Raw genomic sequence first — 21,845 nt, 5'->3', positions numbered from 1 at the left:
TGTCAATCAAATGCTAAAAATTATTTCATAAAATTTAAAATCTTAAAATACTCTTTTGAAGTAGCTGCTAGAAGGATATTCAAAAGTAACCTCCCAGCATTTTTCTCCTGGACGTGTGCAGCCCACATTCCCTTGCGTCGTGTTACTACAGTCTCTTTTATGCTTTTATGCTTACCGATAGTTGGCATCCTGATCAGCGTTATAAAGCCTGGTATAGACAGGGACAAGGTTAGTGTGTACAGAGAAATGCTTTATTTTTTTCCACTTAAGCACTCTTCTAAATGTCATGTCGGGTGTGCAAATCGGAGGTTCATAGTAGAATCATAAAAACGTAAAAAATTAAAAAGTTACGACCTCGCCAGGATTCGAACCTGGAATCCCCTGATTCGTAGTCAGATGCCTTATCCGTTGGGCCACGAGGCCATGGAAACAATTGCCTCATTTATAATAGTGTTTCTGAATTGATCTGATACATGGTGGCTTATGTGTGCCAAAAATCAAATAAAGTCATTATAAATACACCCCCTTCTCACAGACCGACTGGAACCGACTTCTCACTAGAAAAATTGGCAAATTGGAAAATTATACTCCAATTTTTGTTCCCACTGAAAATACATAAAATAATTAAATAAACCTACCCTCACTGCAAAATATTATGCTGTTTTTCCCGGGACAGAGAGGGGGGAGGGATATAATTAGGCTTAGGCAAAAATGGGTGCTGGGTATGTGCGGACGGTAAGGGTCGGTTCTTTTAACTTTCAAAGTCTCTCTAATTCTTAGGGTCGCAAAAATCAGAAAGATTTAAATTGATAAATTAGTAAATTAGTCTCTCTAAGGGCAGTCTAGTAAGCTAGACGACTAATTCAGACATCGTAGAGGCGTAGAAATAAAGCAAAAAGTAATGGAGGGAACAATTTTAGTCTCTTAGTATTAAAGGGTTGGGAAATTCACGATTTCTAGGAAATTTTTTATTTAGAGTGAAAAAATTGTATAAAATTGTATCTGTAAGGGTAATCGAAGAAAATTTTTCAAATAAATCTTTAACTGTCACCTTTTCAGCAAAAATCAGTCCCTAAGGGTCGGTTTTTGAGGTCCCATCCGCACATACCCCTCATCCGCCAGCCCTAGTAGCCCCTCTCCCGGGTATTTTTCCGATCCCCACTAAATTTATGACTTAAAAACAAAGGAATTTCAATTCCCAGCTATAAAAGACGCCCTGGGGGGGGGGGTACTTCTGTTGGTAAATCAGCTCGTAACAACTAACCTTGCCGACCCCGACGGAGGTGCTCCGCTGTGGTTCGAAAGTGGGACTCGTTTTTTGCAAAACTTTTCCCCAAATTTTCCAAAAAAGGCACCCTCTGAGGGACTGATTTTTCTATTTTGGTGTTTTTGCGACTCTACCTGGGACTCATGGAGGTTAAAAACGGTACCCTGACCAAGGGTGCATCCCCGTAACCCATTTTGCCCTACTACCACCTAGGGTGCTCAGCAGGCTGGGTATATGCCAGACGGCAAGGATCGGAAAATTCAAGATTATAGGAAATTTTTTTTGCGAGCTGACAGGGAGGGGGTGCCACCACAGATCTGTAAAGCCCGGAGGGCTAGATAAGCGACTTTTATCGAAAAGTGAAGCCTAGGTTTGGAAGGAGTGTGATAAATTGCGTGGGTTGCGTGCCTTCGTGGGTCGGAAAAAAATTCGTGGGTCCATGAATAAAATTCGTAGGTTCTGAAAAAAAATTCGTGGGTCCATGAAAAAAATTCGTGGGTTCTGAAAAAAAATTCGTGGGTCCATGAAAAAAATTCGTGGGTCCATGAAAAAAAAAACCACGAATTTTTTTCATGGACCCACGAATTTTTTTTGTGAACCCACAAATTTTTTTTGTGAACCCACGAATTTTTTTTGTGAACCCACGAACTTTTTTTTCAGAACCCACGAATTTTTTTCATGGACCCACGAATTTTTTTTCAGAACCCACGAATTTTTTTCATGGACCCACGAATTTTTTTTCAGAACCTACGAATTTTATTCATGGACCCACGAATTTTTTTCATGGACCCACGAATTTTTTTCCGACCCACGAAGGCACGCAACCCACGCAATTTATCACACTCGTTTGGAAGGATTTCCTACCAAAGTCACGTGACTAAAATATGCAATTTCACCGGTTTGAGAGATGTGAAATAGCGTTTGCCGCCTACTTTTTTTGATCTCGCGCTCCAAAAACAATTAAAATGCTAGTTCCTATCCGCGGACACGAAATTTAAAAAGTCAATTTTCTGCTTCACTTTTTTTGCTGGAGAAAGCTTAAAGTTGCATATCTAGCCCTTCGGGCTTTACAGATCTGTGGGTGCCACCCGACTTTCGACCCTTGGACTAAACCGGGACTAAAATTAAAAAGGGGAAAGCAAAGGAAAATTTTGTGAATTTTACGACCCTATTTGCATTGGGACAAATTAGACCAAATTTCGATCACTCCGGGGGTAAAAAGTTGAAATTTTCCTATTTTTCCGACCCTTAGTGGGACTTTGGGAATCCCAAATAGGTACCCTTAAGGGCGGCACTACCGTACCCTCCAAGTAATTCAAAACAGAAGAAATGAAATTTTGACGGAATGTTGTCGGATCTTTTATACCAAATTTTAGGAACATTTTAGGCGAGTGACAAAGTTTTCCCTGGTGAAAAACCTCTCTGGTCAACATCTCAAGGAAGTAGTGACAAAGATTTCGTCGACTAAATTTTACCTAAGTTTAAAATTTTTCCTCTTTAAGGTATAGGTATCCAAAAAATTCAATGTGCTGTCTGATAGGGTTTACGCATTGAGTTTCAAGCCCGAAGGGCTAGAGGTCAATCTCTTTGGTAGGATTTGAAGCCAACAGATCCTACCAAAGTTGCGCGGCCTTGAGCGACCCGCCTGGTTTTTACACAAATGACAGATTGAAACTAAAATTTACCGCTTAATTTCGAAAAATATATCACTCGAAAACAAAGGAATTGCTAGATTCAATCCGTCATCAAAAATACGGCGCATATTTTAAGGCTTCAATTTTTCTTGCCTGAGAAAGGTTAGAGATTGACCTCTAGCCCTTCGGGCTTGAAACTCAATGGGTTTACGCTCTCAGCAGGTGCTTAGTAAACAAGGGTAATTGGAAAAATCAATTGAAAGAGATTTGTATTAGGGCATCCCCCCCCGTACTAGGTTTACGAGGTGAGGGTATGTCCGAGCCAAAACTCGAAAATCGACCCTTAAAGAGAGTAAAAATTGGCGTTTTTGGGACCCTTAGAGAGACTTTTCTGAAAATTTTTGTCGATTTTCACTCGTTTTTTGTCCCAAATTTTGAAAATCATGACCCTTTGAGAGAGGAATTTCTATTTTTTGTGAATTTTGGACCCTTACAGAGACTCAATTTGCTTTTTAATGGTTTTTGTACTCCCTTGAGAGACTTTCGAGGTTGTTAAAAAGGGACCCTTATGGCTCGCACATAACCAGCACCTATTTTGCCTAAGTGCCACCCACCGGGCTAAATACCCCCAATATATCAGGCAATTAAGAAAACATAAACAAAGTAACCCCTCCCCCCTTGTACGCAGAGAACAATAGAAATGATGTCATTTAAACAATAGATGTACGCTTTTGCTAAACCCCCTCTCCCCCCTTCACTGCGTACGTACTATATGGATGGCCCCTAACCACGATAACAAAATTAAAAAACGGTTACGAATCCAAACCCGAAAGAAGGAAAATGGAGCAGGAAATAAATCAATCGACGCAATCAGCCATATAACATATTCAGTTTTACTTAAGAAAAGTAATGTATTTACATTATAATTTTCAAATAAGCATCTATTCAATTTTCCACAATTTGGAAATTTTAATAACCTAAACTAGGTTCATCATAAAAAGGTTTGCTATCTACTACCAGTTTGGTTGTAAAAACTAACACCTAATACATCTAAAATGTAAAATAAAATATTTTCTACTGAACCAATCAGCGACATCCATCAATCAAAATGGTGTTTCCATCTCCAAGAGATTATTTGAAAATCTACTGCTATTTATCCAAAACATTATTTCAACGCGAACATGAATCTCCAAGATCCAATTTATTGAGTTATTGTACAATCATAATCTACATTTCAATAGTATGAACAAGTTCCAAGTTAGCAACAAAATCTAAAAAAACACCAATTTTCTTTGTTAAAACAACAACTATTATAAAGCACTAGGTTGCTCGATTCGACTCGATTGCATATCGTTTTCGATATCGTAAAACGCGAATTCATCGTGTTTGTAATATTCCGGACATTTGTAATTTGCATTGTACGCGTCGAATGCTGCTTGATCTTGTGGAATGGATGGTTCAGCTGCTGGCGATGGCTGTTTGGCTCCTATGTCTACTCTACCTGGGGAAACGAGAAACAAAGAAAAATGATAAGTAGTTATTATGATAATGAGCGCGTACTACTATCAGCTCTTAATTTTAGCTCCAACTATTTTGAGCCTTTCTTTTCTTATAAACGCCCCCCCCCCGCTTGTTAATTTTTCGAGAAGTTTCTAACCCCCCGGAACTAATTAGGACCCCCCCGTTTATTAATTTTTAAGAATATTTTAAGCTGTCAAAGAGAAGGTCCCTTATTTTGCTCTAAATAGCCTGATTTTAGCCTATATTTACCTTATTTTTGGGTTTTCAGAAGTACAATTTCCAACCCCCCGGCAATTACGTCACCCCCGTTTATTAAAATGTTGAAAATCTTTCAACTCCCCCTGTTTATTTGGCACCTAAGAGTAAGGTATGTGTACACCTTTTTTTTGATTTTTTTGTCAGAAAATACTTTTGACGTAGATATGACCAATTAAAAATATTGTGTTAAGAAAGGTGTAAACATACCTTAATACCTTAAGATTTGCTTTGAAATGGAAAGTCGTTAAAAAAATTAAAGGTATAATCAGATATGTTTTTATATTGTGCTTATCCGCACTGAAAAGTTTTCGGTTGTTTCTCTCAGGACTTTGGAAAATATCTGGAGGCCAAATATCTCATTATACCTTTAAAATTTTTCACGTCTTTCCATTTTAAGGCAAAACTAGTAGAAAGATTAGAAATACTTTTGAAATTGAGATAAATAAACCTGAGTGAAAAAGTCAGAAGAGTACACTACGGCACAGTTATTCTTGTGTGATATGTTATAGGCGAGCTATATAAGTTGCAGGTCATTTGAAATACCTCACACAATTTTCTTTATCATTAGCGGCCTAAAAACCTTTTAACAATATTACTGTTGACAGGCAACTACTTTATTAGGCGTACAAACTTTCGCGAGCAGAAACGATTTTCGCGAATTTTAGCCCTTGTCGCGAAAGTAAACGTCTTGATGATAACAAGGATAAAATTTAGTGTAGATATTATGCGAAAGTCCATCAAAAACTGGTTTTATGCACCGAAAACTTGAATTTTCTACTAAAAATATACCTCATTCGCGAAAGTTTATGCTAACGAAAATTTTTTTTGTCAAATTCGCGAAAGTAAATGTTACGATTTTTCGACCTCGCGAAAGTTTCTGCTCGTGAAAGTGTGTACACCTAAAAGTAAGCAAAGCCTAGATATGGTAATGAGCGTTAATTACCTGAAAAGCGTTACCATAGTATAAGAAAGCCGCGGCTGGAATGAGTTCAGTTGAATTTCTGTTGTTCTATCTATGTCGTAAGAACGAATTTTTTTATGGTTCAATGACAATTTCCATTGTCAATTTAATCTGACTTTTAACAAAGTCCCTCGTAAGACGTAATTTTGCTCATAAACACAAATCTCTTGATAATTCACGCATTCATAATATCAAAGTAAAAGAAAAGAGTTTCGGTTTAAAATATTAGAGCGAACAGAATGTCAGTGCTTTAAGAACTTGAAGAAAATTAAGTGCTTCGAAGTGCCTTCCTGATTATTTTGAACAATTCTTACTGATATTAAAAAATCAATATTCAAGCAGTATTCTTGAAAACTTCATTCGAAAATCAACAGTATTGAGATGACGGCAAGCATTCAAAGTTTAACATTTGAAAATTAGTTCTTGTATTAAAATGTGCGTTATTTGGTCCTAAATTTTTAAAATTTTATCTGGAATTTATAAGAATATACTTCGAACAAGCTAATTAGAGGGCAGTGAGAAAAATCTAAGACTTGAAAAGTAATTATTCTTTAATTGAATTTTATAAACACTTTTCAGGTTGAAGATTTTGCTAGCTTAGATTTAGTTCTTATAAATCACGGAGACACAGATAAAACATCCATTAACGACAAAAACAATAGCGTCATCATTCCAGCCGCGGCTTTCTTATACTATGGCGTTACTGACTCAAAGAAGCCCTCCGATCATTGAAAGATACAGAGGGATTGCATTCAATTTGAGACTTGATATTACATTATCAGAATACGTTGAACTTAGAAATGATTCATAATTCATAGTTGATTGAGCTTTACATAAACCCCGGAGGCAGTTTCTCAGTCCCGGCCAACCAACATATTTTGATCGGAATATTTTTGAAAGTGGTACCCGCATCGAGAGCGCTAGATCTACTTTCGCTTGCACGCAAGTGATGTAGCGCCGTTTGTTGTCAAACAAAATCTTAACTATAAATTCTTTGCGGGTACCACTTTCATAAAAACTCCGATCAAATATGGTGGAAATAGCTTGGTCCAGGGTTTATAAAGGTAAATTGACGATGAATGACGTTATTTGAAAAGAAAAAACAGACAATATTGACACCCTTAAAATTGCAAGAGAAGAAGTAGCCAAGTTGATATAAGAAACCGTTGAAATAATATACAGATTTCCCTCGTTAGAATTATTCATGTCCAACCAAGTTGAAAATCTAATCTAAGGTTAAATATAACGATAAAACACGACATACTTCACTACTACGCCGTCAACTGAGTTTGCCGACGACTTAAAAATTGAAGATTCGTTTAATCTTTTCCCAAAGAGTTTTCGGCTCTGGTTCTAGAAAAGGACAAATAAATTACAGAAAATTATTATCAGTATTCAGTATTAGTGGATAGTAAAAGTAGAGCTAGGAAAAGGACTCAGAAAATCGCAGGAGATGAAGAAAGCAGCAGTTTCTAAAGTTCAATTCATTTGCCCTTTTCTAAGGGAAGAGAAAGAAAAGCAAAGTTCAGACGCACTTAATTAAAGATCAGAGGATAACGAACTCGAGATTGCTGGGAAAATCAAACCAAAGACAACTATTAAGGGCGTAAAAATTTAAGAGCATTAACAACATACTCTCTGGTCCAGCAGATGCCTCTTCTGCTACAACCTCTGGCTCAGGAGCTACCTCCTCAACAACTGCTTCTACTTCAGGGGCTGCCTCCTCAGCGACTGCTTCTACTTCAGGGGCTGCCTCCTCAACGACTGCTTCTACTTCAGGGGCTGCCTCCTCAGCGACTGCTTCTACTTCAGGGGCTGCCTCCTCAGCGACGGCTTCTACTTCAGGGGCTGCCTCTTCAGCGACTGCTTCTACTTCAGGGGCTGCCTCTTCAGCGACTGCTTCTACTTCAGGGGCTACCTCATCGACGACTGTTTCAGTTTCAGTAGCTGCCTCTTCGATGACTGCTTCAGAATCTGCAGTAACTTTTTCGACGACTGCTTCAGTCTCAGCAACAACTTCCTCGACGACTGCTTCAGTTTCAGCAGCAGCCTCCTCGACAACTGCTTCAGTTTCAGCGGCAGCCTCCTCGACAACCGCTTCAGTTTCGGCAGTGAGTTCCTCGACAACTGCTTCAGTTTCAGCGGCAGCCTCCTCGACAACTGCTTCAGTTTCAGCGGCAGCCTCCTCGACAACCGCTTCAGTTTCGGCAGCGACTTCCTCGACAACTGCTTCAGTCTCAGCGGCAACTTCCTCGATGACTGCTTCAGTTTCAGCAGCAGCCTCCTCAACAACAGCTTCAGTTTCAGCAGCAGCTACCTCCTCGACGACTACTTCAGCTTCGACAGCAACTTCCTCAATAATTGTTTCAGTTTCAGCAGCAGCCTCTTCGATGACTGCTTCAGTTTCAGCAACAACTTCCTCGACGACTGCTTCAGCTTCAGCAACAACCTCTTCGACGATGGCTTCAGTTTCGGCAGCAACTTCCTCAACAACTGCTTCAGTCTCGGCAGCAGCCTCCTCAACGACTGCTTCAGTTTCAGCAACAACCTCTTCGACGATGGCTTCAGTTTCGGCAGCAACTTCCTCAACAACTGCTTCAGTCTCGGCAGCAGCCTCTTCGACAACAGCTTCAGTTTCAGCAACAACCTCTTCGACGATGGCTTCAGTTTCGGCAACAACTTCCTCGACGACTGCTTCAGTTTCAGCAGCAGCCTCCTCGACGATGGCTTCAGTTTCTGCAACAACTTCCTCGACGACTGCTTCAGTTTCAGCAGCAGCCTCTTCGACGATGGCTTCAGTTTCGGCAACAACTTCCTCAACAACTGCTTCAGTCCCGGCAGCAGCCTCTTCGACGATGGCTTCAGTTTCGGCAACAATTTCGTCGACGACTGCTTCAGTTTCAGCAGCAGCCTCTTCGACGATGGCTTCAGTTTCGGCAACAACTTCCTCAACAACTGCTTCAGTCTCGGCAGCAGCCTCTTCGACGATGGCTTCAGTTTCAGCAGCTACCTCCTCGACAACAGCTTCAGTTTCAGCAGCAACTTCCTCGACGACTGCTTCAGTTTCGGCAGCAGCCTCCTCAATGACTGCTTCAGTTTCAGCAGCAGCTTCCTCGACAACTGTAGTTTCGGCAGCAGCTTCCTCAACAACTGCAGTTTCGGCAGCAACTTCCTCGACAACTGCTACAAGAATATTGAAACACACTTTAGAGTTGAACTTAATACAAGTTCATAACAAATGTTGTGTGTGTATGTTGGACCCCTTCTTCTCGTTCTAAGAGAAGATTTCTAAACGTCTACATTCCACGCGATGACAACGATAAAGCAGGTAAGTAAAGCAGACAAGATAGCTAGATCTAAAGATATTACTATGGTACTACAGTATAACGAAAGAGCAATTTATACGGAAAATACAGACGAACGGTGTACGTGTATGCTATAAACTTCTCATACTAAGAGAGAGTTTCTAAACGTCTAAACTGTTAATTGGTTTGCATACATTCAACGGCTTCGGCAACTTCAGAGACAGCTTCGACGGTTTCTTCGGCGACTGCTTCCGATTCTATTGCGACAGCTATAATTGAAAAGATTATGGTTGTTCGTATCAACAATTGTATTAATCTGTTGGAGTGTCACCTGACGTGATCACTGATAAGCTGTCTAAGCTGATATAAGGTTAGTTTATTATTTCTATGTCAAGTGTAAGTAGATTGTTATTGGCTTTATATAAATTACATTAGTAGAAGTTACGATGGTATGTAGTTGATGTATCATGAAATAAACTGAATAGATACGATACTGGTGACAAAACAATGTAATGAATTAGCTCTGGTTGGACGGCCTACCTTTTGTCCTGCCTATTCCAGTTGTGAACTAAAGTTGGTAAAAGTTGTCCTTTTTTGACGTCAATGCAATGACCAATCCTTTTCAAGCAAAGATTTTAAACACCAACTTTCTGCCTACTCTACTAATAATTAGAATAGGCAGGGAGGAAATTCTGCCGTCGAAACCAGAGCTTACCGAGTTAATATAGCAAGATAGAAGAAACAAATGAATGGTGTGTGTGCGTGATGTGTCTGTTCTCTGATTCTAACAGAGGGACGACCTAAGCGTCGAAAAGAAGACACATCTTACACTCCGCTGGCGTGGGATCAGCAATTGCCTCTGCTACAGCCTCCACTATAGGCGTTGTAGCTAAAAGAAGAGAATAAACATATGAAGTGAACAGTTTGATCTTCGATGTTTTGAGTGGATAATCCAGTTATCTCAAACCAGGAACCCTACTTTGGCCTAAGAGCCTTAGACAGCTCGAGAATCACTCCAAACAATGTGTGGCAGCCATATCCAACAATCAATTCCCTCCAGAACGACACTTCTCTGCATTTGGGCATCTTAAAAAGGCTAACTACGCTATACAATGGATATTATTATATTGTTCCTTTTTTTAGAGCACTTTTCATTGGTGATCATCCATCCACCTCTACTCATACTAATATACAATGGATGTCAACTGGTATGGGGTGTAAGTGACACCTTGTAAAGCGAAAACTAGGGCTGGGTGAGTTTCTCCAATGAACAGAGGAATCTTGTAAACATGGGAAAACTAAAGTAACAGATTAAAGAGCTGTAACAACAGTTAAAAACAACAAATCATACATTTCGCGTTTTCAGCAGCAACTTCAACTACTGGTGTAGATGCTAAAAGAAGAATAAGTTATTGGTAACAGTGCGCATTATTTAAAGAATATAGTTTAGCTAGAACTAGATACACAGTAAAGTTTAAAAATAAAAAATAAAAGTAATACTACAGTATCTTTAATTTTGGTATTTTAGACAACATTCAAAACATACCTTTATCGGTGACTTTGCAGGCTACAGTTCTTGCTGTTGACAGAGATCGAACAGTGGTTCTGTACACACATTGTTGCTAGAAGAGAAAACAATATATAGATTTAAGTTGTGCAAATATTTCTTGTATGGTGTAATCTGATATTGCCAAACAGGAAAAAAACAAATGGGTTTTACGGTTTGGGTCTCCCTAACTCGAACACTAATTTGTTTGAGTTAAGAAAATGTTGAGTCATAGAATAAGGTTTAGAAGGCATTGTTAACTGAAGGGACCATAAACCTCATTCGAGTCAAGGAGACATTCAAGTTATAAAGGTCCGAGTAAATAGACTCCACTGTTCAATGAACATAGGCTTACTTAAAGCAACTTAAAGCAACAGGAAAAATGTACATAAGGTCACTGTTATTCAAACTCGAAGACTCTACAACAATCAACAAAGCTTCACATCCACACTATCTAAGATCCTCACACCCAAAATAGCAACGTTACTACATAATGTCAATGTTTGACTATTGGCTTCACAGAAGCATCATTCAACTAAATTCTGCTAAGTTGTGTTTTCTTAAAGAATTTAGAGGAAAATCATAGCAGAATAGCCAACAGACAGTATCTTTAAATTAAAAAAAAGCCACGTATTGGTACTGTATATCAAAGCAAAAAAAAAAAATGGGAATGTGTTTCAATCAGTTAAGAATAAAAATTAAAACAATAATTTATACATACCAATGGTTGTCGAAGAGATCTGATGAGTTGTGTGGAAGACATTGCAATTGATGTTTAGCAGATGATGTTATAGTACAGATATTTTGTTAATTAGCACTGAAAGATACAAACGATAGAAAAATTGTAGAATTAGGGATTTTTTCGATTCAACAAAAATATACCCCCCCTTCCAAAGTCAAAGGGTTGCTAACACAGATTTTCGGCAACAAAACTTCAGACAAGACTCACTACTAGATAAAAAAACATGATTTTGATTGTATGCGTGAAGTCTATAATTATAATTTTATGAAAATTTACAAAAGAGTGTAAAAATATATAATATAATATCTATGTCCCAGTATATGATTTTGGTTATCAATTGCAGATAAGCTATAATACAACTGTAAAATTTCGAAATTTCATTTAAAAATCATATTTGACAGTTTGTTTGCAATCACATATCAGATTGATTCTTGACATCAAACTGCATTTTGGTAATTCCTTCTAAAGCACATTGGATAGTGTCACCTCCTTTGACAGGACCCACACCACTTGGGGTACCCGTTAAAATAATATCACCATACTCTAATTTCATTATTTTACTAATATGACTGATCAAAAATGGTAGTGAGAAAATCATATCCCGAGTATTCCCACTTTGTCGTGTAACACCATTCACTGCTAAATTAATATCAATGTTGTTAACATCCTTAATAGCAGATTTTGGAATAACATCACTAATCGGACAAAATGTGTCCCAACATTTTGCTAATAACCAAGGATGGCTGTTCTTTTTAGCGACATCTTGTAAATCCCGCTCAGTCATGTCTAGCGCAAGTAAATAACTATCAACATGGTCCATAGCTTTTTCTTCAGGGATCTTTGATCCTTTTTTCCCGATAACAATACCTAATTCTACTTCATGGTGAATATTTGTACTTCCCTCAGGTACAATTACTGGTGAGCCTTCAGTAATAATACTAACAGGTGGTTTTAAAAACAATAATGGTTTCGTAGGAACAGCATTATTGAGTTCCGCGCAATGTTCTTGGTAATTGCGCCCAACACAAACAATTTTACGACATATTCTCACAAGTTCTCCACGTGAAATCATACTGAATTCTATTTAAAGGCTGTAAACATAGAAACAGATTTGAGATGTTGTAGCAAATTTTTAATTGAATAAATCTTTAAACTTTAAAACAGTTGACATTTAAAAAAATCGAAGCAATCTTTACTACAAACCAGCAAAAGTACATCAAAAGAAACAAAGAATTAAAAAAATGATGACTTTATATTGTATTTTTCTGTACAAAAAATATCAACGAGTTTGACTCAACTGATAAATCAAAATATCTATCCCTAAATTGGTTAAAAAGTACAAACTGTTTGGTTATAAATTAACTAAAATAAAAATCTAGATATATGATGAGTTGTATAAAGTTGTCTTAGTCTCTATAACTTGATTGGTGTTTATTTTACTTCAAATTTCATGCTTTTAATTCCTTTAAAGCCACAATCAATGATATCCCCACTCTTAACGGTTGATATACCACCAGGAGTACCAGTTAAAATAAGATCACCTCTTTCCAATTTGGTAATCTTACTGGTATAACTGATCAATTGGGAAATTGAGAAATTCAAATCTTTCGTGTTGGCTGCTTGTCGGTCCTCACCATTCACTGTCAACCATAAATCAACATTATCTGGATCAGGAACTTCAGATTTGCTCAGAATTTCGCTGATCGGACAAAAGGTATCAAAGCATTTGGCCAAAAGCCATGGTTTCTTTTCATCCAAAGCCTCTTTGAAATGTGATGTTGAGGTCATGTCCAAAGCAAGGACGTAACCTTCAATATGATCCATTACTTGGTTTTCTGGGATTGAAGAACCACCTTTACTGATGACAACTCCAAGTTCTACTTCATGGTTGATTGTATCACATCCCTCTGGAATTCTAATAAATTCTCCTTGTGGTAGTAAACTTGTAGGGGCTTTCAGAAAAATGACAGGATTTGGGGGTGGTGGGTTAGGCCCTTTAAATGCAAAAGCAGCACCAACTATTTTACGACATGATGTAAACAAATCAACCTTTGATGCCATATTTGTATTATCTATATAGATTCAAAAACAAAGTCTAAATCATTTTAAAGTATATTTTGAATGATATTTATACTCACTCTTCTATTTATATTAACAAAAGACCAAGACCTGAATATTTAAAACTCACTGAAATATGAAGATACCATTACATCAAAGAAATAGAACTTAAAAAAGGAAATCTTTTTCATAGTTTTTAAACACTTTCAATGATCTTCTTTCAAAATTGCAAACCAAGCTATCTGCCTAAGATAGTCCTTCAAAATGAATCAAGCTTATCTGGATTTTCCTTCAAAAATACGAAGTCTCTATTAATTAGGTCTGATTAGGTTGAAATTCATGTCATAGCTTGGTTTGCAATTTTGAAAGAAGATCATTGAAAGGAGCCTGGTACTTTTTAAAGTAGGTTACCTAAAAAATGTGCTTTCAATTTTGAAATTAATGTTTTCTAAACAGTATAGTTTGTAATTTTGACGGAAAATTCAAACAAAGTATGCTGCATATTTTGAAGGAACCAATCTAACCAACATGCTGCATATTTCTGATAGAAAATCCACACAAAGTATCTACAAGTAGTTTTGAAGGAAAATCTAAACAACATGTTACGTATTTTAGAAGGAAAATCTAAACAGAAAGCTGCATGGTTTGGAAAAAAAATCCAAACATCATGCTGCGTATTTTTGAAGGAAAATCCAAACAAAATGAAAGCTGCATATTTATGAAGGAAAATCCAAACAGAATGAATGCTGCATGGTTTGAGGAAAAATCCAAATATCATGCTGTGTATTTTTAAAGGAAAATCTAAACATTATGCTGCGTATTTTTGAAGGAAAAAAATCCAAACAACATGCTTCCCAACATTATGTAGAGATTTTATGGATTAAGAGGGTCTTAGTTGATTGCACAAGAAATCAATTTCCAAATTTAATGGCGATAATATCCAACTCTTTCTTATGTGTTACAGAAATGTGTTATTATCTCCCTAGCCGTAGCGAAATTAAGGATGGCTGACGAAACAACCATGAAAGTGAAGGAAAAAATTTAGAGATTCATCCATTTTTGATAATTTTAAATTTTGACGATAAGAGATGGGGGTGGGGGGTTTCAAATTAGCATCTATTTGACGTTAGTCATAGGAAGAATCGATATGTGAAGGACCCCTAAAAGAAACAAAAATTGGGGGCAGAATTGGGGAGATTTGTATCCATCATTACCCTGCAATTCCAGAGGTGTCAATCGCACGAATCAAGTGCCAAATCAATTGAACGCAATTGAATACTTAATTGAAAAACTGCAATTCGATTGCCGAATTCAATCGAATTGCAATCGAATATTACCCAGGATTTGCTGTTCGATTGCTTCGATTACGTTTGATTTTAATCGATTATGTTAGATTACGCTCAATTGATTAAATTGTATTAGATTTTATTCGCTTTCGTACCGCACTTAAGCGCTCGGCTGCCCACTCAGCACTAACGGAGTGATCAAATTTAATTTAATTTTATTTATTCCGGGCATTTTAATGCTGGTTTTTGCTAGGTTAAATTAAACAAGACACATATTTCCTGTATCTTAATGAATTGTACCAAACTTTTTGATTCTTTCTATCCCAACATTGAAATTTATATAATACATTATACAAGTCTATTTTCTTCTTATCTGTCGAGAGTGCTCGATGATATCAGAGCTTGTTCAAATTAAAGGAAAGAGACTTTGATTTATTGTTTCAGAACTTTAAGTTCGGACGACAATCATCAGCTAAATCAATACATTATATATTCCTTTATATAAGGCCACGATCACAAATAACTGATGTTCACGTTCTTTTTAGGGGAAAAATGAGTCGGTAGGTCAGAGAAAAAAAACGTCAGAAACAAAAATGAATTTTCAAATATGAGTTGGGCAAAAATCAACCATTATAAATTGAAAATAAACACTGTTTTGCAATGTTTATGTAGACGGTCTGTCACCGTGATACGATACTGCCCCTCTTTTTAAAAATATGATATCTCTGTTTCTTTGACTAGGGAGATAATAACACATTTCTGTAACACATAAGAAAGAGTTGGATATTATCGCCATTAAATTTGGAAATTGATTTCTTGTGCAATCAACTAAGACCCTCTTAATCCATAAAATCTCTACATAATGTTGGGAAGCATGTTGTTTGGATTTTTTTCCTTCAAAAATACGCAGCATAATGTTTAGATTTAAAATCTAAACATTATGCTGCGTATTTTTGAAGGAAAAAAATCCAAACAACATGCTTCCCAACATTATGTAGAGATTTTATGGATTAAGAGGGTCTTAGTTGATTGCACAAGAAATCAATTTCCAAATTTAATGGCGATAATATCCAACTCTTTCTTATGTGTTACAGAAATGTGTTATTATCTCCCTAGTCAAAGAAACAGAGATATCATATTTTTAAAAAGAGGGGCAGTATCGTATCACGGTGACAGACCGTCTACATAAACATTGCAAAACAGTGTTTATTTTCAATTTATAATGGTTGATTTTTGCCCAACTCATATTTGAAAATTCATTTTTGTTTCTGACGTTTTTTTTCTCTGACCTACCGACTCATTTTTCCCCTAAAAAGAACGTGAACATCAGTTATTTGTGATCGTGGCCTTATATAAAGGAATATATAATGTATTGATTTAGCTGATGATTGTCGTCCGAACTTAAAGTTCTGAAACAATAAATCAAAGTCTCTTTCCTTTAATTTGAACAAGCTCTGATATCATCGAGCACTCTCGACAGATAAGAAGAAAATAGACTTGTATGTTATATAAATTTCAATGTTGGGATAGAAAGAAGAATCAAAAAAGTTTGGTACAATTCATTAAGAACAGGAATATGTGTCTTGTTTAATTAACCTAGCAAAAACCAGCATTAAAATGCCCGGAATAAATAAAATTAAATTAAATTTGATCATCCGTTAGTGCTGAGTGGGCAGCCGAGCGCTTAAGTGCGGGTACGAAAGCGAATAAAATCTAATACAATCTTAATCAATTGAGCGTAATCTAACATAATCGATTAAAATCAAACGTAATCGAAGCAATCGAACAGCAAATCCTGGGTAATATTCGATTGCAATTCGATTGAATTCGGCAATCGAATTGCAGTTTTTCAATTAAGTATTCAATTGCGTTCAATTGATTTGGCACTTGATTCGTGCGATTGACACCTCTGGAATTGCAGGGTAATGATGGATACAAATATCTCCCCAATTAGGCCCCCAATTTGATTGTTCTTTTTAGGGGTCCTTCACATATCGATTCTTCCTATGACTAAACGTCAAATAGATGCTAATTTTCAAATATGACCCCCCCCAACCCCCATCTTTATCGTCAAAATTTAAAATTATCAAAAATGGATGAATCTCTAAATTTTTTCCTTCACTTTCATGGTTGTTTCGTCAGCCATCCTTAATTTCGCTACGGCTAGGGAGATAATAACACATTTCTGTAACACATAAGAAAGAGTTGGATATTATCGCCATTAAATTTGGAAATTGATTTCTTGTGCAATCAACTAAGACCCTCTTAATCCATAAAATCTCTACATAATGTTGGGAAGCATGTTGTTTGGATTTTTTTCCTTCAAAAATACGCAGCATAATGTTTAGATTTTCCTTTAAAAATACACAGCATGATATTTGGATTTTTCCTCAAACCATGCAGCATTCATTCTGTTTGGATTTTCCTTCATAAATATGCAGCTTTCATTTTGTTTGGATTTTCCTTCAAAAATACGCAGCATGATGTTTGGATTTTTTTTCCAAACCATGCAGCTTTCTGTTTAGATTTTCCTTCTAAAATACGTAACATGTTGTTTAGATTTTCCTTCAAAACTACTTGTAGATACTTTGTGTGGATTTTCTATCAGAAATATGCAGCATGTTGGTTAGATTGGTTCCTTCAAAATATGCAGCATACTTTGTTTGAATTTTCCGTCAAAATTACAAACTATACTGTTTAGAAAACATTAATTTCAAAATTGAAAGCACATTTTTTAGGTAACCTACTTTAAAAAGTACCAGGCTCCTTTCAATGATCTTCTTTCAAAATTGCAAACCAAGCTATGACATGAATTTCAACCTAATCAGACCTAATTAATAGAGACTTCGTATTTTTGAAGGAAAATCCAGATAAGCTTGATTTCATTTTGAAGGGACTATCTTAGGCAGATAGCTTGGTTTTGCAATTTTGAAAGAAGATCATTGAAAGTGTTTAAAAAACTATGAAAAAGATTCCTTTTTTAAGTTCTATTTCTTTGATGTAATGGTATCTTCATATTTCAGTGAGTTTTAAATATTCAGGTCTTGGTCTTTTGTTAATATAATAGAAGAGTGAGTATAAATATCATTCAAAATATACTTTAAAATGATTTAGACTTTGTTTTTGAATCTATATAGATAATACAATATGGCATCAAAGGTTGATTTGTTTACATCATGTCGTAAAAATAGTTGGTGCTGCTTTTGCATTTAAAGGGCCTAACCCACCCACCCCCAAATCCTGTCATTTTTCTGAAAGCCCCTACAAGTTTACTACCACAAGGAGAATTTATTAGAATTCCAGAGGGATGTGATACAATCAACCATGATGAAGTAGAACTTGGAGTTGTCATCAGTAAAGGTGGTTCTTCAATCCCAGAAAACCAAGTAATGGATCATATTGAAGGTTACGTCCTTGCTTTGGACATGACCTCAACATCACATTTCAAAGAGGCTTTGGATGAAAAGAAACCATGGCTTTTGGCCAAATGCTTTGATACCTTTTGTCCGATCAGCGAAATTCTGAGCAAATCTGAAGTTCCTGATCCAGATAATGTTGATTTATGGTTGACAGTGAATGGTGAGGACCGACAAGCAGCCAACACGAAAGATTTGAATTTCTCAATTTCCCAATTGATCAGTTATACCAGTAAGATTACCAAATTGGAAAGAGGTGATCTTATTTTAACTGGTACTCCTGGTGGTATATCAACCGTTAAGAGTGGGGATATCATTGATTGTGGCTTTAAAGGAATTAAAAGCATGAAATTTGAAGTAAAAATAAACACCAATCAAGTTATAGAGACTAAGACAACTTTATACAACTCATCATATATCTAGATTTTTATTTTAGTTAATTATAACCAAACAGTTTTGTACTTTTTAACCAATTTAGGGATAGATATTTTGATTTATCAGTTGAGTCAAACTCGTTGATATTTTTTTGTACAGAAAAATACAATATAAAGTCATCATTTTTTTAATTCTTTGTTTCTTTTGATGTACTTTTGCTGGTTTGTAGTAAAGATTGCTTCGATTTTTTTTAAATGTCAACTGTTTTAAAGTTTAAAGATTTATTCAATTAAAAAAATTTGCTACAACATCTCTCAAATCTGTTTCTATGTTTACAGCCTTTTTTAAATAGAATTCAGTATGATTTCACGTGGAGAACTTGTGAGAATATGTCGTAAAATTGTTTGTGTTGGGCGCAATTACCAAGAACATTGCGCAGGGGAACTCAATAATGCTGTTCCTACGAAACCATTATTGTTTTTAAAACCACCTGTTAGTATTATTACTGAAGGCTCACCAGTAATTGTACCTGAGGGAAGTACAAATATTCACCATGAAGTAGAATTAGGTATTGTTATCGGGAAAAAAAAGGATCAAAAGATCCCTGAAGAAAAAGCTATGGACCATGTTGATAGTTATTTACTTGCGCTAGACATGACTGAGCGGGATTTACAAGATGTCGCTAAAAGAACAGCCATCCTTGGTTATTAGCAAAATGTTGGGACACATTTTGTCCGATTAGTGATGTTATTCCAAAATCTGCTATTAAGGATGTTAACAAACATTGATATTAATTTAGCAGTGAATGGTGTTACACGACAAAGTGGGAATACTCGGGATATGATTTTCTCACTACCATTTTTGATCAGTCATATTAGTAAAATAATGAAATTAGAGTATGGTGATATTATTTTAACGGGTACCCCAAGTGGTGTGGGTCCTGTCAAAGGAGGTGGGTGACACTATCCAATGTGCTTTAGAAGGAATTACCAAAATGCAGTTTGATGTCAAGAATCAATCTGATATGTGATTGCAAACAAACTGTCAAATATGATTTTAAATGAAATTTTCGAAATTTTACAGTTGTATTATAGCTTATCTGCAATTGATAACCAAAATCATATACTGGGACATAGATATATATTATATATTTTACACTCTTTTGTAAATTTTCATAAAATTTATATTATAGACTTCACGCATACAATCAAAATCATGTTTTTTTATCTAGTAGTGAGTCTTGTCTGAAGTTTTGTTGCCGAAAATCTGTGTTAGCAACCCTTTGACTTTGGAAGGGGGGGTATATTTTTGTTGAATCGAAAAAATCCCTAATTCTACAATTTTTCTATCGTTTGTATCTTTCAGTGCTAATTAACAAAATATCTGTACTATAACATCATCTGCTCTAAACATCAATTGCAATGTCTTCCACACAACTCATCAGATCTCTTCGACAACCATTGGTATGTATAAATTATTGTTTTAATTTTTATTCTTAACTGATTGAAACACATTCCCATTTTTTTTTTGCTTTTGATATACAGTACCCAATACGTGGCTTTTTTTTTTTTATTTAAGATACTGTCTGTTGGCTATTCTGCTATGATTTTCCTCTAATTCTTTAAGAAAAAACACAACTTAGCAGAATTTAGTTGAATGATGCTTCTGTGAAGCCAATAGTCAAAACATTGACATTATGTGTAACGTTGCTATTTTGGGTGTGAGGATCTTAGATAGTGTGGATGTGAAGCTTTGTTGCTTGTTGTAGAGTCTTCGAGTTTGAATAACAGTGACCTTTATGTACATTTTTCCTGTTGCTTTAAGTTGCTTTAAGTAAGCCTATGTTCATTGAACAGTGGAGTCTATTTACTCGGACCTTTATAACTTGAATGTCTCCTTGACTCGAATGAGGTTTATGGTCCCTTCAGTTAACCAATGCCTTCTAAACCTTATTCTATGACTCAACATTTTCTTAACTCAAACAAATTAGTGTTCGAGTTAGGGAGACCCAAACCGTAAAAACCCATTTGTTTTTTTCCTGTTTGGCAATATCAGATTACACCATACAAGAAATATTTGCACAACTTAAATCTATATATTGTTTTCTCTTCTAGCAACAATGTGTGTACAGAACCACTGTTCGATCTCTGTCAACAGCAAGAACTGTAGCCTGCAAAGTCACCGATAAAGGTATGTTTTGAATGTTGTCTAAAATACCAAAATTAAAGATACTGTAGTATTACTTTTATTTTTTATTTTTAAACTTTACTGTGTATCTAGTTCTAGCTAAACTATATTCTTTAAATAATGCGCACTGTTACCAATAACTTATTCTTCTTTTAGCATCTACACCAGTAGTTGAAGTTGCTGCTGAAAACGCGAAATGTATGATTTGTTGTTTTTAACTGTTGTTACAGCTCTTTAATCTGTTACTTTAGTTTTCCCATGTTTACAAGATTCCTCTGTTCATTGGAGAAACTCACCCAGCCCTAGTTTTCGCTTTACAAGGTGTCACTTACACCCCATACCAGTTGACATCCATTGTATATTAGTATGAGTAGAGGTGGATGGATGATCACCAATGAAAAGTGCTCTAAAAAAAGGAACAATATAATAATATCCATTGTATAGCGTAGTTAGCCTTTTTAAGATGCCCAAATGCAGAGAAGTGTCGTTCTGGAGGGAATTGATTGTTGGATATGGCTGCCACACATTGTTTGGAGTGATTCTCGAGCTGTCTAAGGCTCTTAGGCCAAAGTAGGGTTCCTGGTTTGAGATAACTGGATTATCCACTCAAAACATCGAAGATCAAACTGTTCACTTCATATGTTTATTCTCTTCTTTTAGCTACAACGCCTATAGTGGAGGCTGTAGCAGAGGCATTGCTGATCCCACGCCAGCGGAGTGTAAGATGTGTCTTCTTTTTCGACGCCTTAGGTCGTCCCTCTGTTAGAATCAGAGAACAGACCATCACGCACACACACCATTCATTTGTTTCTTCTATCTTGCTATATTAACTCGGTAAGCTCGGGTTTCGACGGCAGAATTTCCTCCCTGCCTATTCTAATTATTAGTAGAGTAGGCAGAAGAAAGTTGGTGTTTTAAAATCTTTGCTTGAAAAGGCTTGGTCCTTGCATTGACGTCAAAAAAGGACAACTTTTACCAACTTTAGTTCACAACTGGAATAGGCCAGGACAAAAGGTAGGCCGTCCAACCAGAGCTAATTCATTACATTGTTTTGTCACCAGTATCGTATCTATTCAGTTTATTTCATGATCATCAACTACATACCATCGTAACTTTCTACTAATGTAATTTTTAAAGCCATACAATCTACTTACACTTGACATAGAAATAATAACTAACCTTATATCAGCTTAGACGCTTCTCAGTGCTCACGTCAGGGACCTCCACCAGCTTAATACAATTGTTGATACGAACAACCATAATCTTTCAATTCTAGCGTCGCAATAGAA

At 36.2% G+C, this 21,845-nt stretch overlaps 4 protein-coding genes, 1 long non-coding RNA gene, 1 other non-coding gene and 1 pseudogene across 7 annotated transcripts; 3 read left to right on the top strand and 4 right to left on the bottom strand.

Moving 5' to 3' along the window:
• Nucleotides 1-350: 350 nt before the first annotated feature.
• On the bottom strand, nucleotides 351-423 carry Trnar-acg (transfer RNA arginine (anticodon ACG)). The gene has a single exon. It is a non-coding gene; the product is annotated as a tRNA-Arg (tRNA).
• A 3,705-nt stretch (nucleotides 424-4,128) lies between these two features.
• Nucleotides 4,129-11,310, bottom strand: LOC136821621 (fibrous sheath CABYR-binding protein-like). 2 transcript variants are annotated; one of them, XM_067077836.1, is made up of 8 exons: nucleotides 11,214-11,310; nucleotides 10,493-10,568; nucleotides 10,298-10,339; nucleotides 9,776-9,835; nucleotides 9,141-9,215; nucleotides 7,277-8,824; nucleotides 6,906-6,994; nucleotides 4,129-4,402 (listed from the first exon to the last, which is right to left on the bottom strand). In XM_067077836.1, the coding sequence occupies exons 1-7, from the start codon at nucleotides 11,253-11,255 to the stop codon at nucleotides 6,942-6,944; spliced, it is 1,896 nt and encodes a 631-aa protein (XP_066933937.1). In that variant the 5' UTR covers nucleotides 11,256-11,310; the 3' UTR covers nucleotides 4,129-4,402; nucleotides 6,906-6,941. The 2 variants fall into 2 exon arrangements, with proteins under 2 accessions (XP_066933937.1, XP_066933938.1); XM_067077837.1 differs by having other exon boundaries at nucleotides 7,277-8,821.
• Nucleotides 11,311-11,472: 162 nt separating this feature from the next.
• LOC136821622 (oxaloacetate decarboxylase, mitochondrial-like) lies at nucleotides 11,473-12,410 on the bottom strand. The gene has a single exon (XM_067077838.1). The coding sequence runs from the start codon at nucleotides 12,304-12,306 to the stop codon at nucleotides 11,647-11,649; it is 660 nt and encodes a 219-aa protein (XP_066933939.1). The 5' UTR covers nucleotides 12,307-12,410; the 3' UTR covers nucleotides 11,473-11,646.
• Nucleotides 12,411-12,665: 255 nt separating this feature from the next.
• On the bottom strand, nucleotides 12,666-13,295 carry LOC136821612 (oxaloacetate tautomerase FAHD1, mitochondrial-like). Its single transcript, XM_067077828.1, has one exon. The coding sequence runs from the start codon at nucleotides 13,293-13,295 to the stop codon at nucleotides 12,666-12,668; it is 630 nt and encodes a 209-aa protein (XP_066933929.1).
• A 1,000-nt stretch (nucleotides 13,296-14,295) lies between these two features.
• On the top strand, nucleotides 14,296-18,430 carry LOC136821611 (oxaloacetate tautomerase FAHD1, mitochondrial-like). Its single transcript, XM_067077827.1, has 2 exons — nucleotides 14,296-14,319; nucleotides 17,794-18,430. The coding sequence occupies exons 1-2, from the start codon at nucleotides 14,296-14,298 to the stop codon at nucleotides 18,415-18,417; spliced, it is 648 nt and encodes a 215-aa protein (XP_066933928.1). The 3' UTR covers nucleotides 18,418-18,430.
• Nucleotides 18,431-18,718: 288 nt separating this feature from the next.
• LOC136821623 (oxaloacetate decarboxylase, mitochondrial-like) lies at nucleotides 18,719-19,399 on the top strand (annotated as a pseudogene).
• Nucleotides 19,400-19,734: 335 nt separating this feature from the next.
• LOC136821619 (uncharacterized) lies at nucleotides 19,735-21,269 on the top strand. The gene is made up of 4 exons (XR_010848779.1): nucleotides 19,735-19,832; nucleotides 20,484-20,559; nucleotides 20,713-20,754; nucleotides 21,217-21,269. It is a non-coding gene; the product is annotated as an uncharacterized lncRNA (long non-coding RNA).
• Nucleotides 21,270-21,845: the final 576 nt, after the last annotated feature.

The sequence above is a fragment of the Clytia hemisphaerica genome, unplaced genomic scaffold (assembly GCF_902728285.1).
Source record: "Clytia hemisphaerica strain Z4C2 unplaced genomic scaffold, Clytia hemisphaerica genome assembly, whole genome shotgun sequence".
In the NCBI taxonomy this organism is placed as follows: domain Eukaryota; kingdom Metazoa; phylum Cnidaria; class Hydrozoa; order Leptothecata; family Clytiidae; genus Clytia; species Clytia hemisphaerica.
The sequence above is the reverse complement of the archived record's forward strand: the minus strand, read 5'-3'. Positions and strand labels throughout refer to the sequence as shown.